At 43.1% G+C, this 15,255-nt stretch overlaps 1 protein-coding gene across 1 annotated transcript; it reads left to right on the forward strand.

Moving 5' to 3' along the window:
• Nucleotides 1–863: 863 nt before the first annotated feature.
• LOC108882212 (retinal guanylyl cyclase 1) lies at nucleotides 864–14,630 on the forward strand. The gene is made up of 23 exons (XM_018674577.2): nucleotides 864–1,109; nucleotides 1,601–1,831; nucleotides 2,355–2,510; nucleotides 6,276–6,418; nucleotides 6,761–6,916; nucleotides 7,872–8,021; nucleotides 8,149–8,368; nucleotides 8,497–8,572; nucleotides 8,865–8,949; nucleotides 9,022–9,138; nucleotides 9,238–9,321; nucleotides 9,596–9,772; nucleotides 10,572–10,725; nucleotides 10,956–11,099; nucleotides 11,369–11,517; nucleotides 11,632–11,795; nucleotides 12,415–12,538; nucleotides 12,616–12,684; nucleotides 12,866–13,040; nucleotides 13,270–13,368; nucleotides 13,492–13,577; nucleotides 13,799–13,884; nucleotides 14,061–14,630. The coding sequence occupies exons 1-23, from the start codon at nucleotides 869–871 to the stop codon at nucleotides 14,146–14,148; spliced, it is 3,174 nt and encodes a 1,057-aa protein (XP_018530093.1). The 5' UTR covers nucleotides 864–868; the 3' UTR covers nucleotides 14,149–14,630.
• The last annotated feature ends 625 nt before the right edge of the window (nucleotides 14,631–15,255 follow it).

Here is a 15,255-nt window from a genome sequence, read left to right on the forward strand (position 1 = left end):
GATGTGCAGCCTCGTGTCCTCACATACTGCGGTCGGTTGGTGAGGTAATCCAGTATCCAGAGTGTGAGATGCTGGTCCACCCCCATGTGTTCCAGCTTGTCCCTCAGGAACATGGGCTGTATGGTGTTGAAAGGACTCTCCCCAACTTCAACCTTTTGTTGAAGAGGTGCTTCATGATCTCACTCAGCTGGTCTGCGCAGGACTTCAGGAGCCTGGAGCTGATGCCGTCTGGACCCGTGGCCAAACAGATTCAGATCATTCACCCACTCCTAAGTCTCCACAGTCTGGCGGTCTGGTTTCCTGTGTCTGAGATGGTTTTCAGGCCTCTCCAGACTCCACTGATATCATTCTGCTGCAGCTGGTCCTCCATCTTCCTCCTGTAGCCTTTTCTCCTTGAGGAGAGCCTTTCTGTCAGGATTAATCCAGGGTTTGTTGTTTGAGAAACACCGTACAGTCCTGGTGGGTACAGTGTTCTCCACACAGAAGTTAATGTAGTCTGTTATGCAGTCTGTTAGACTGTCGATGTCCTCCCCATGAGAGTCACTGAGCTCAGTCCACACTGTCTCAGAACAGTCCTTCAGAGCCTCTTCAATCTCAGTGGACCATCTTTTTTGTGTGTATAACATACAGGGAAACTACTGTAACATACAGGTAATATAATATAATATACAGGTCAACTAATATTCAGTCAATCTGTAATCTAATCTACACATAAATCTGTGACGTCAGATCTACAGATGTTTAAATTAAGATCCAAATATTTTCTGTGATTAAAACTTTCAGTCACAGAAAAACCTAAAATATAAAACTGATTATTGATAATTGATTTCTACTGTCTCTGTTGTGTTTTGTTCCTCAGGTCGTCAGGATGCAGATCCTCCAGTTGCTGCTGTTGCTCTGTCTGTGGTTCTTATGTGTGACAGATGTTTGGTCTGCGACCTTCAAACTGGCTCTGATTGGTCCGTGGTCATGTGACCCCATGTTCTCCCGGGCGATGCCAACGGCAGCAGCCAACCTGGCGTTGTCACGGTTACGGAGCGACGGCAGTCTGAGCAGAGGATATTGGTACGATGTGAAACTCCTGGACGAGGACTGCTCCGTCTCCAAAGGTTTGTTAGGTCCTTAACTAACGATCGGAGTCCTAACCCTGACCGAACTAATCCACATAAAAACTGAAGACTTTAAATCAAACCTCCATGACAACAGATCCTCACCTTAACCCTGGACGAGGACTAACTAATGATCAGAGTCATCCCTGACCCTGACCGACCTGATCCACATAAAGACTGAAGACTTTAAGTGTCAGTGATTTTACAGTTAAAATACTTTGACTTTATTAAACCTCCATGACAGAGTTCATTCATTAAAGACTTGTTTAAAGAGACAAGTTGAAGTTATTTTATTTAATCAGCTGAATTCATTTTACATTTACTTTCACAGAATTTTTATTTTTTACATTTCTGACTGATTCTCCATTTAATTCACACTCTGACTTCTTCTCTGGCTTTATTCAGACTCTGACTTCTTCTCTGGTTTTATTCAGACTGACTTCTTCTCTGGTTTAATGCGGACTCTGACTTCTTCTCTGGTTTTATCTCAGCTCTGACAGAACTTGGGGAGATGGAGGGTTATGGCCACGCCTACATCGGACCCTTTAACCCCGCCCTCTGTCACGCCGCCTCCTTACTGACTCAGCACTGGGAGGCGGGACTCGCCTCTCCGGGCTGTCTGGACTCTGATTGGGCGAACCTGCCGCCCATCACTCCTCCCAGCAGAGTCCTGTTCACCGTGCTCAGGTTCTTCCGCTGGGCGCATGTCGGCATCATCTCAGGTGAGGAAGTGATGTCATTACAGGGGCAAGAGGCTGTTTCAGGCCTTAAGTGTTTATTTCTCTGTTTCTCTGTTTAGTTTTTATTAAAGATCCACTTGAAGCTCGTTACCTCTGGGTTTATTTCTTTGATCTAAATGTTGTAAAGATTCAACAAACCTCAGGTTTTTCAGAGGTTTGTTTAAAAAAAGGTTTGTTAAAAAAATACTTAATGATAAAAACAGAAAACAAAGGCCAGAGACTCAGACTACATTCAGTATTCACTGTAGTACTCACAGTAGTACTCATTGTAGTATTCACATGTAGTATTCACTGTGGTACTCACAGTAGTACTCACTGTACTCACTGTAGTATTCACTGTAGTATTCACATGTAGTATTCACTGTTGTATTCACATGTAGTATTCACTGTAGTATTCATTGTACCCAGTTAAAATCTGATCGATTACACTTTTGGACTCTGTCCTCTCATAATAATCTCTGTCCTTCCTCTTCTTCTTCCTCCTCCTCTTCCTCTCCATCACCAGCTCCGTCCAACCTATGGGAGAGCACTGGACAGGAAGTGGCCTCGGTGCTGCGGTCTTTGGGCCTGCCGATTGGTCCGGTGGTTACCATGGAAACAAAAAACAATGGTGGAGCTCGGGAGGCACTGAGAACGATCAAAGACGGCGATAAGGTCAAAGGTCAGAGCTGAGAGAAATGAAGTTTAACTATGACAAAGACCCCGAGGTCACCAGACTTAATCCACATCAGTTCTACATCATCTGATTAACTGATAATTAATCAGGTTTTCCAGCCTCCATCTTGTTCTGGTTTTAACTCCTGAACTGTTTTAGTTTATTAGTGTGAATGCTCAGCATTCACACTATTGCTCTTCTAATCTTTATTATTAGTTCTATTGTTTATTAGTTGTATTGTTCTTCAAATCTTTCAAATTTGTTCTTCAAATCAGCTTTTCTTTTCAAATCTTTATTAGTGTGAATGCTGATATAATAAAGATTAGAAGAACAATAGTGTGAATGCTCAGCATAATAAAGATTAGAAGAACAATAGAAGAACAATAGTGTGAATGCTCAGCATTCACACTATTGTTCTTCTAATTAGTGTGATGCTGAACATCATCCACTCTGGCTTTTAGCCCTTCAACTTTTTCTCAAATTTTTGTGCTTCAACTCTTCTCCTGTCCACACCTTTCACTTCTCACACACAATTTATACCTCAAATTGTAGATCATTTTGTGCTCTGTCACACAGTGTGACTCCCTAAGCCATAGGATTTACGGTTTTTGAGGTAGCTCCTCTTGATCACCAAGAGGAGCCCTCAACTGCCCCATTCATCTCCATTTTAGCTGTCCTCAGACAAAACCCAAACCAGGCCAGTTTTTAAACTGCCATACTGTAGTCATTTTTCACTTTATCTACACAAATGACACATGTCTGTGTTCAGTAAAGTCTCCCACTGCTGGTAGTCACCAGATTTTATCGATAGGACTTACAGTTTTTGAATTATTAGGAGGACTTCAAGAGGTGCGCAGAGCAAAATCTGACTCTGTAGAGGCTGAGACCTTGATGTTGCTATGGCAACCTGTGAGTACAGTTGGACACAAACAGGTGACTGTGATCAGCTGATCTCTGATGTCTGTGCTGTTTATCAAACTCTTGACTTACTTTTCTGTCAATACAAGATACATGGGTTCCTCTTACTCACAGATCAGTAATTGATGAGGTGAATTATCTTTAAACAGTGTTTAAGACTTCACATCTCTTTCTCTCCATTTTAACTGAGTCAAACCCTCAGCAGCTGATTTTACCTTTCAACTGTTTCTACCTCTTTTCCATTTTAACTTCCAACTTTTGATTCTGCATTTAGCTGTTTTTCCTTTCTGCTTCCAGCCCTGTTTGGGTTGTAACTACTCCTGCATACTTTCTGCTACAGAAACCATTCAACTATCAAAAGATTTAAACTTTTTTACATTTGTGCTGATTCAACTTTCTTCAACTCTTTATGCTTTTTAAAATGTTCAACTTTGTCTGCACTTTTGCTATTCAAATGAATGCTTCAGCTGTTGGTTTTAACTTTCAGCTTCTTGCATTGACCCTTTCTCTCTGCTAATTTCAGCCATTTTAAACTTCAGAAATTACTTTTGCCTTTAAAATTTTACATTTTTCTTCTGCAGTTCAACAATTTCAGCCTTTCAACTCTTTCTTCTTCATTTCAACAATAATTTCAGCCATTTTCAGCATTGCTTCAGCGATCCATTCAGCTCTCAGCATTCACACGCATTTTCCACAGGAAATGCATTTTCTAGTTAGTGTGAATGCTGAGCATTCACACTATTGTTCTTCTAATCTTTATTAAACTTATTATTATTCTTCCGTACGTTTTTCGGCATCTAACTACTCCCACATACTTTTTGCTATTAAAACCATTCAACCACCAAAATGTTCATCTCATTCAGGACATTATTGCTTACATTCAACTTTTTTATACTATTTATAATTTTTAAAATATTCAACGTTTTATGAAATTTTTTTCCCATTAAAATTAATGGACGGAATGTTCAACTCCTTCAAAACTTCAGCCTCTTTGAACTTTAACTACTTCAGCATACTTTGTGCTAGAAACTTCATTTAAACTTTAAACAAGTCCCAACAAGTTCAGCTATTCAACTTACATTCAACTTTTTGATATCTTGTACAGTTTTTGAATTACAGCAGTTTATATTTCATGCTCATTTCATGAGATTTTCTGAGTTTATAATGGGTGTGTATTGCGCTGGCTAGAGTGGGTGATGTCCCGTAGTGACATCATCCACTCTGGCTTTCAGCCCTTCAACTTTTTCTCAAAATTTTCTGCTTCAACTCCTCTCCTGCTCACACCTTTCACTTCTCACACACAATTTATACCTCAAATTGTAGATAATTTTGTGCTCTTTCACACAGTGTGACTCCATAAGCCATAGGATTTACGGTTTTTGAGGTAGCAGCCTCTGATCAGCAACAGGAGCCCTCAGCTCCTCCATTCATCTCCATTTTAGCTGTCTTCATACAACAGCCACAGCAGGCCAGTTTTTAAACTGCCATACTGTGGTCATTTTTCACTTTATCTACACAAATAACACATGTCTGTGTTCAGTAAAGTCTCCTGACACTGGCAATCACCAGATTTCATCCATAGGACTTACAGTTTTTGAATTAATAGGGAGAGTTTGAGAGGTACGCAGAAGCAAATCTCTGTATTGTGTGGCTGTCTGGGCTCAGAGCTCACTGTAGCTGCTGCCTTTGATCTCTGTGCTGTTTACAAACACAGTCAGACACACACACACACACACACACATACACACACACACACACACTAATGATACCTAATTCTTTCCATTTTACCTGTTAGGAAGTTCAGACATTCCACGTTCATATTTCATCGTCCAGCTTTGGCTGTGTGTTATTTGCCTTTAAGCTGATTCCTCAACATGTTTGTGCTCTCTGCTTTTCTATCTAATGCACTTAAGCTTCCATCTCCAGTTTTACATTTTGACTTCCCACTTTTTATTCTGCATTTAGCTGTTTTTTCCTTTCTGCTTCCAGCCCTGTTTGGGTTGTAACTACTCCTGCATACTTTCTGCTACAGAAACCATTCAACTATCAAAAGGTTTAAACCTTTTGACATTTATGCTGATTCAACTTTCTTCAACTCTTTATGCTTTTTAAAATTTCAACTTTGTCTGCACTTGCTATTCAAACAAATGCTTCAGCTGTTGGTTTTAACTTTAATCTTCTGCATCTACCCTTTGTCTCTGATAATTTCAGGCATTTTAAACTTCAGCAATTACTTTTGACTTTCAAATTTTAACTTTTTCTTCTTCATTTCAACAGTTTCAGCCTTTCAACTTTTTCTTCTGCATTTCAACCATAATTTCAGCCATTTTCAGCATTGCTTCAGCGATTCATTCAGCTCTCAGCATTCACACATATTTTCCACAGGAAATGCATTTTCTAGTTTGTATGTTGTGTTTTGTTCAAATGCTTCAGTATTTATATAGTATAGATTCTATGTATCAGTGATAAACAGACAAACCTTGGTAAAGTTGTGTTGTTCCATCAGAAGAGAAGTGCAAGGCTGCAGCCAGTCAATCAGCCAATCAATCATCAATACATCGATAGTTATTTCCTCTAATGATCTATTGATTGGTTTTGTAAACAAAGTAATGTAAAACATGTCTTTATTATTCCCTGAAGCAAAGATGAACATGTTCTGATGACTCGCTCTGTCTCTGTTGAGTTTTTTTTTTAATTAATAATTGATTATCAGATTTATCACCAATTAATTTCCTGTCAATCAGTAATATGGCATTTAACACAGTGTTGTTAATGATCTGATTTTGACTCGTCTGAAGCTTCAGTTCATCGACAGATTCACAGTAAAACCTGTTTCTATTTTTTCTGTTTTAGTCGTCATCATGTGTATGAGCTCCGTTCTGATTGGTGGAGAGGATCAGAGAGAGCTCCTATTGGCTGCTCTGGAGATGGGGATGGTTTCTGATGGTTACATCTTTATACCGTACGATGCCCTGCTGTACGCCATGCCGTATCAGGTAACTGATCGATCAATAACTCATCAGGCTAACATCAAACTGATCGATCAATGACTGATCAGTTTAACATCACACTGATTGATCATGAACTGATCAGTTTAAGAACAAACTGATCGACCAATGACTGATCAGTTTAACATCACACTGATTGATCATAAACTGATCAGTTTAACATCAAACTGATCGATCAATGACTCCTGACATTTGATCTGCTGAATGAGTTTTTCTTTAGCTGCAGTTCCAGCTGTGACCTGAGGAGGCGCTGCAGCTTTATCCTGTTTTTCATAAAGGTTTCAAACTGAGCTCTGATTGGCTTCCTGGTTCTCTCTTCTGTCAAATCAGGACGCAGTGTTTCCTCAGCTGACCAACAGCACGCAGCTTCGTCACGCCTACAGCTCCGTCCTGACCGTTACCATGGCGTCCGACCAGAGTTTCTACGAAGCTTTTCGTCAGGCTCAGATGAGCCGAGAGATCCGGTCTGCGGTCTCCGCCATGGAGGTAGATACACAACACAAACACAAGTAATACACAAGTAAGAAGGTTGGTGGTTCGATTCCCGGCTCCTCCAGTCCACGTGCCGAAGTATCCTTGGGCAAGATACTGACCCCAAATTGCCTCCGATGTGTGACATTGATGTGTTAATGTGTGTGTCTGTACTAGAAAGCTATAGAACAAGTGCTGTATGAATGTTTGTGTGAATGGGGTGAATGTGATCTGTAGTGTGAAGCAGTTTGAGTGGTTGAAAAGACTAGGAAAGCGCTATATAAGTACGGTCCATTTACAAATACACAACTAATACACAACAAATACTACAGTGGCCCTGAAGGTCAACGCACAACAACTCACAATTCACAACATTTCAGAAAAAGGAAAGAGGGACAACAGCTCTTCTTTGTGACTGGACAGAATCCGTGTCAGTTCAGAGTTTATCCAGTGATGTGTTCATGGTCGGTGGGAGATAGAATTAATCATAAGGATCGACAGAGTGATCATAGAGAGAAAAAATAGGCCACTGTTTCTACTGTGCTCCTACGTTTTGATTAAGTTCTGCTCATGCTTCTGGTGTAATGGTTTTCTGTATAAACTTATATTAACTCCAGGTGATGGTGCGTTCAGGTGACTCTGTACTGATGGTGCGTTCAGGTGACTCTGTACTGATGGTGCGTTCAGGTGACTCTGTAGTGATGGTGCATTCAGGTGACTCTGTAGTGATGGTGCGTTCAGGTGAATCTGTAGTGATGGTGCGTTCAGGTGAATCTGTAGTGATGGGGCGTTCAGGTGAACTCTGATGGTGTGTTCAGGTGACTCTGTAGTGATGGTGTGTTCAGGTGACTCTGTAAAGATGGTGCGTTTAGGTGACTCTGTAAAGATGGTGCGTTCAGGTGACCTCTGATGTGTCGAGGAGACAGTATAAAACCACCAGGTGATGTTTTTCCCTGACCTTTATCTGCAGGTGTCTCCAGTCTTTGGCACCATTTTTAACATGGTGTACTTCGTTGCTAAGGCAGTGGAGGAGCGTCGTCAGGCAGGGGGCGGGCACTGGGTGACGGGGAACCGGCTCGTCCAATCAGATGGAGGCTTTGATTTCCAGGGATTCAATCAGGTCAGAAACATTTTAATATTTCAGTAAAAAGAAATGTAGATAAACTCTGAACTCGGTTACATCATCAGTCACATGATGAACCACCTGGCACCTGACGTTTCTTTCACCTGTTTTTTTTTTTCCTCAGGTGTTGTACGGAGGTAGAGAGGGGCGTGGCCTTCAGGCCAGGTACGTGGTGTTGAACAGTGATGGTGACCGACTCGTCCCGACTCACTCGCTCGCTCCGACGCACACGGACGGGACGGTCGGAGGTCTGAGGCCGCTGAGCCGCTCCTTCATCTTCCCCGGAGGAAAACCCCCCACAGACAGCTTCTGTTGGTTCAGTCCAGAGGAGACCTGCAGCGGGGGTGAGTTTACTGACCTGCAGCACCGTGGGAATTCTCTGTTTCTGTCCAACATGTGATGAAGGTGTGAGGTCTGTAGGGCGCCCCCTGGTGTCCATCACGTTCATAACGTCATAGTTTTTTATCTGCAGGTGTCGACACAGTCACCGTGTTCTTCATCTTCCTCCTGCTCTGCTCTCTGATTGGAGCATTTTCCTACTGGATCAGGTCAACACACACACACACACACACATACACACACTAACACACACACTGACACTCTAACACACACACACACACACACACAAACTAATACTGACACAGTAACACACACGCACACACACACACTCACTGACACACTAACACACACACACTCACTGGCACTCTAACACACACACACACACACACTAACACTGACACACACACTCTTTCTGCTGATCATTTTCTGGTCAAACTAGTCATAATAATAATAATAATAATAATAATAATAATAACAATAAAACTAATAATGTGTGAACAGGAAGTACAAAAGAGCAGCAAACGTCACCAAACTGATCCTGACTCTGGACGACATCGTCTTCATTGACACTCAAGTCAGCAGGAAGGTGAGAAACTGTGACATCACACAGGTAACACTGAGTTACCATTTTCTGGTGATGATGATGATGTTTCTATAGAAACTGAACGACGAGTCGATCATGAGGAGTCTCCTGGAAATTAAAACTCCGTTTCGCTCGATCGCTCGAAGTTACATCCTGACGACACCTGAAAGCTCCAACATAGGAATACTGGAGGTACACCTGTACTACCTGTACTACGTGTACTACCTTTACTACCTGTACCTGACTGTCTGTGTGACACACTGTCGCTCTGATTGGTTGTGTTGTTACCAGGGCGACTGGGTTTGGCTGAAGAAGATTCCTGTTGGAAAGACGATGACGGCCGTGAATCCAAACACCCAGAGTCTGTTCAGCCAGGTACCAAGAACAGTAGATACTCAGTAGATACACAGTAGATACACAGAAGATACATTAGATACGCAGTAGATACAGTAGATACAGTAGTAAACAGATAATTGAACAGTTACCTCCTGATAGTTTCCAGGTGAACACATCATCTTCTGTCGTCCAGTTGATTCATCGTGGTTGAATTTTATATTTTATATTATTTTATATTTTATATTTAATCATGGATTCAGATGTTGACAGGTTTCAGATTCAGAGTTTCAGATCTGTACTTTCTCTGGTCCAGCTGCGGGAGATGAGACATGAAAACCTGAACCTGTACCTGGGTCTGTTCCTGGACTCTGGGATCTTTGCTCTGGTGGTTGAACACTGTCCTCGAGGAAGTCTGTCCGACCTTCTGTCCGACAGCAACATGAGGCTGGACTGGATGTTCAAGTCCTCCTTACTCATGGACCTCATCAAGGTACCGATACTACTAGTACTGCTACTAGTGCTAATACTACTACTACTACAACTACCATTACTATTACTAATCCTACTAATCTACGTCTACCACTAGTTAACTGGTAAAGTCAAAAGAGGTTTCAAAGTTACTGAGAGTTTTGATCAGTGAACTAGTGCAGGAAATTATGGGTCACTAATTAACTAGTGAGGTGAACAAGCTGTCACTAGTTTACACGTCAGAGATTTTGTGGTTTACTGAATAACCAGTAAGACTTTGGGTCGTATCAGTTCGGTCCAGTCGTCCACTGCTGCATCAAACAGCTGAGTAGTTTGGGTTTTGGTGCGTCAGTGGTCAGACTCTGTTCAAAGAAGGTGAATGACTGAGTCCAAACGTCCAACTAGTTTCAACAAAAAACAAACTACTGAAGCAAAGTGACGTCTGACATCAGAGACATCATAAAATGGCTTTTTTACAACTGACTAACAACTAACCATAACTATTACTATTACTACTACTATTACTCAGGGGAGGGGGGACTTTCTGAGTGTTGTGGTCTCTGGACTCTGGTCTCTCTGATCCTTTAATCTCTGAACCAACTTCCTGTCCCACTTTCAAAGTAAAAGTCTGAAGATGACTGAGCGTCAGTCATTAAACACATCACAGCTTTAGTTAATGAGACGTTTATTTAATCACACACTGAACCTTCAGGCTGCTGAGACTCAGCTCTTTCTGTTCTCTGAGCTTTTTAAACTGTTAGATGATAATAAACACTGTGTCTGTGTGTGTGTGTGTGTGTGTGTGTGTGTGTGTGTTTCAGGGGATGAAGTATCTTCATCTACGAGGTTTGAGTCACGGTCGACTGAAGTCGACAAACTGTTTAGTCGACGGACGTTTTGTTTTGAAAATCACTGACTATGGCCTTCCCATGATCCTTCACTCTCAGAGCCTCAGTCTTCCTGACGACCCACAAGGTGAAAACAGGAAACATACATTAAATATACATGTAAAGATTTTACTAAGATATAAACATTACATGTAAATATTAAATATAGATTAAATTTAAATGTGAATTCAATCTAAATATTTAAAGAGTTCAGAGTGTTTCTGTCTCCACCTGTCTCTCTCTCTCCACCCGTCTCTCTCTCTCTCCACCTCTCTCTCTGTCTCCACTTGACTCTCTCTCCACCTGTCTCTCTCTCAGAGCTGCTGTGGACGGCTCCAGAGCTCTTGAGGAATCCGGTTCGTGGAGGTTCGTTTGCTGGAGACGTTTTCAGTTTCTCCATCATCATACAGGAAGTGATCTCACGGACGCTGCCGTACGCCATGATGGACATGCCGGCACACGGTGAGACAGGACGTCTGTCTGTCTGATCCTCTGACTGTCTGTCTGTCTGACACCTGTCTGTCTGTCAGAGATCGTGGAGCGTCTGAAGCAGCCCCCTCCTCTCTACCTGTCTGTCTGTCCACCTGTCTCTCTCTCCACTTGCTGTCTGTCTGTCTGACCACCTGTCTCTCTCTCCACCTGTCTGTCTGTCTGTCAGAGATTGTGGAGCGTCTGAAGCAGCCCCCTCCTCTCTACCTGTCTGTCTGACCACCCGTCTCTCTCTCTGTCAGAGATCGTGGAGCGTCTGAAGCAGCCCCCTCCTCTCTGCAGACCGGTTGTGTCGGTGGACGAGGCTCCGGCCGAGTGTCTCAGTCTGATGAACGAGTGTTGGAACGAGGACCCGAGTAAAAGGCCGAGTTTTGACGACGTGTTCAAACAGGTGAGAGGCTCCACCTGCTGGTTCACCTGAGAACTGCAGGAGAGAAACTGTCCCACTTACAATGACTTTCTGTTGTGTGTGTGTTTGTGTGTGTGTGTGTGTGTGTGTGTGCAGTTTCGGGGCATCAACAGAGGGAAGAGGGCGAACATCATCGACTCGATGCTGCGGATGTTGGAGCAGTACAGTTCAAACCTGGAGGATCTGATCCGAGAACGAACGGACGAACTGGAGGTCGAGAGAAACAAGACGGAGAAACTGGTCGGACAGCTGCTTCCAAAGTAAGACACGTTCAACACCAATGAAGAAGAGCAGTGACACCTGGAGGCTGTGAGCTGAACTACAGTCTGAGTCCAGACTGTGTCAGACTTGAACCTGAGTCAGACCTGAACCTGAGTCAGACCTGTACCTGAGTCCAGTCTGAGTCCAGACTGAGTCAGACCTGAACCTGTCAGACCTGAACCTGAGTCCAGACCTGGACCATGAAACCAGACTGAGTCCAGACTGAGTCAGACCTGAACCTGAGTCAGACCCGAACCTGAATCCAGAGTCAGAGCTGAACTCAGAGATCTGAACCACATGTTGATCTGATCCAGTGACCTCACTTCCTGTCGATATCACTGTGTGTGACGTCCTTTCAGAATAAAGCTCAGAGGAAACAGACGCTGCAGAACTTTACTCAGAATCCTCCTGTTTCCTTCAGTGTCACAGTAAAACTGAAATATCTGAACATTGGTGCGTTCACTGACACCAGGAGCTGATCAGCTGCTGTTCAGAATATGAACTAATGACTGAAAGTGAAAACAGGAGAATAAACATCAAATCAGCACAGACTCAGAAACAGGACGATGTGTTTATATTTATTTTCATGTGATTAATAAGTGTGACTGTGTGTTTCAGGTCTGTGGCTCAGGCTCTGAAGAAAGGGAAACCGGTTCAACCTGAACATTATTCAGACTCCACTCTTTACTTCAGTGACATCGTTGGATTTACGACCATCTCAGCGCTCAGTGAACCCATCGAGGTACAAACTGATTTAATGTCTGTTGATCCTCTTCTTCTGTTACTTAAAACTGACAGTGTGTGTGTGTGTGTGTGCAGGTGGTCGACCTGCTGAACGACCTCTACACCATGTTTGATGCCATCATTGCTTCTCATGACGTCTACAAGGTAACGACTCTCCTGACCTTTGACCTTTGAATGTCAGATTCATTTTCTAACCAGAGATTCACGTCACATTCACTGAACGTCAGGAAAAACCAGTGTCCATCAGGCTGTGCTGACCTTTGTGGTGTTTTGTGTTGTATTGTGTCGTGTTGTTGTGTTGTGTTGTATTGTGTTGTGTTTACAGGTAGAGACCATCGGAGACGCCTACATGGTGGCTTCAGGCGTCCCCAACAGGAATGGGACTCGACACGCAGCTGAAGTTGCCAACATGTCTCTGGACATCCTGCACTCGATCGGAGCCTTTAAGATCAAACACATGCCTGAGATCAAAGTCAAGATCCGCATCGGACTGCACTCAGGTACAGTCCAGACCACTTCCTGTCAGACCGGTTCTTCTCAGACCACTTCCTGTTAGACCAGTTTCTCTGAGACCAGTTCCTCTTAGACCAGTTCTTCTCAGACCTCCTCCTCCTCTCAGATCTCCTTCTCCTCTTGGACCTCATCCTCTCAGACCTTGTTCTCCTCTCAGACCTTGTTCTCCTCTCAGACCTCCTCCTCCTCTCAGACCTCATCCTCTCTGGTCCTCAGGTCCGGTTGTAGCAGGTGTGGTCGGCCTCACGATGCCCAGGTATTGTCTGTTTGGAGACACGGTGACGACGGCGTCGCACATGGAAGCTACAGGACTGCGTACGTAAAGACAGGAAATTACATCATCATCAGACCTGAGCTCAGGATTTCTCTTCAGTTAGGGATCTGATCAGATCTGATCAATGACCTGATCACTATTGATAATGTGTTTGTGGTCTGCAGCCTACAGAATCCACATCAGTCTGAGCACAGTGAAGGTCCTGACCAGTCTCAAACTGGGATACCACTTTGACACCAGGAAGGCACAGGTACGCTCACCTGCTCCTCCTGCCTCACCTGTCCCACCTGTCTCACCTGCTGCAGCCTCAGACTTTCATTATATCACAGATTTAAATGTGTCAGTTACAGAAAAGAACAGTTTAACAGAAGAGAGAGAGCGTTAAACTGCAGATCTACAGAAACCGGGTGAGGGTTGGACTGTGGGTCAGACTGTAACAGTGAAGATAAACAGGTGTTTTCTGTTTCACAGGTGAAGGGTTCAGAGGACACGTACTGGCTGATCAGTCGAGATGGATTCAGCAAACCTCTTCCTGTTCCTCCAGACCTCACTGGAGGGTAATGACTCACACACAGCGACACACCTAACCCTAACCCTACACAACCATCAGCTAACATTACACATTTGTCAGATATCAGTTTACATCAGTGTATCAATCAACCCTGTCTGTGTCACTTGTGTCTCTCACCTGTCTGTCTCTCACTTGTCTGTCTCTCACCTGTCTGTCTCTCAGGGCCAGTAACCATGGGATCAGTCTGGATGAGATTCCAGTTGAGAGACGACAAAAATTTCTGGATCGACAGAAGAAAACAAAGAAATGATGCCAACACACACACACACACACACACACACACACACTCACACACTCTCCCTACCTCGAGGACTGTGCTTTAAGGACATTTTATCAGCTGCTGAAACATTTTCAGTCAAATCCAAAGAAATTGAATGTGGAGAAGAAGCTTCTTAAATGCTGTGAAATCTGAATGGAGTTCTGAATGGAGAACTGTAACATCTGAGGACACTCATCTCTGATTGGTCACTGATGCTGTCATCAGACACACACAGACACACACTGAGCTGCTGATCAATAATTAGTTGATCAGTTTTCCTCTCTGTGGTTATAAAATGTCCAAACTTCAGTCTCATGTTTTTCTTTGTGAAGACAGAGCTCAGAGTGATGACGTTTAAATCAATGATCTGAGTTTAGTTCTACAGTTATTATTGATCCAATAAATAAAGTTTAAGATAATGTGAGATGTTAGGATCCTGGAGAAACTAATATTTCTGTCTCTGTTAAATTAAAACCAGATTTATTGATTTATTATTAATGTTGTTGAAGCTTCGTGTTTCTGTCACATTACAAATAAAATGAATGAAATGTTTTTCAGTCGTCTGAGTTTCTGGAACAAAAATCTACAAGTTCACAGCTGAAAACTTTGTGGAGAAAGAAGAGACTCTGAGATGAAGAAGAGGAGGAGGAGAAGATGAAGAAGGAGGTGGAGGAGCCTCCTGTGTCTCTGTGCTCAGACTCTTCTGCCATCTAGTGGTCTTCTGTCCGTACTGCATCTGCTCCGTCCTGCTGCTGTCGATCTGCTGCAGCAGGAAGACAGGAAACAAACCAGCCGTCTCCATGGAGACAACCCATCACCTTGAAGAGTATGAGGACATCACTGAGTATGACCTCTGACCTCTGTTCAGTTTTAATAAAGAACAGAAACTGTTTTAACCTCCATGTTTACAGGTGAGACGTCACCTGACCTTGGACCTCTTCAACAGGAAATGCGGGGTCAGTAACTTCCTGTTTCTCTTCCTGTAGTTTGCTGTTTTCTAAATTATATTTTCAGGTTGGTTCAGTGGTTCAGCTTTGTCTCCTCACAGTGAGAAGGTTCATGATGTTTTATTATTAAAGTCTTCACACAAAAACAAGC

This window comes from Lates calcarifer, unplaced genomic scaffold (assembly GCF_001640805.2).
Source record: "Lates calcarifer isolate ASB-BC8 unplaced genomic scaffold, TLL_Latcal_v3 scaffold_55_116, whole genome shotgun sequence".
Taxonomy (NCBI): Eukaryota; Metazoa; Chordata; class Actinopteri; family Centropomidae; genus Lates; species Lates calcarifer.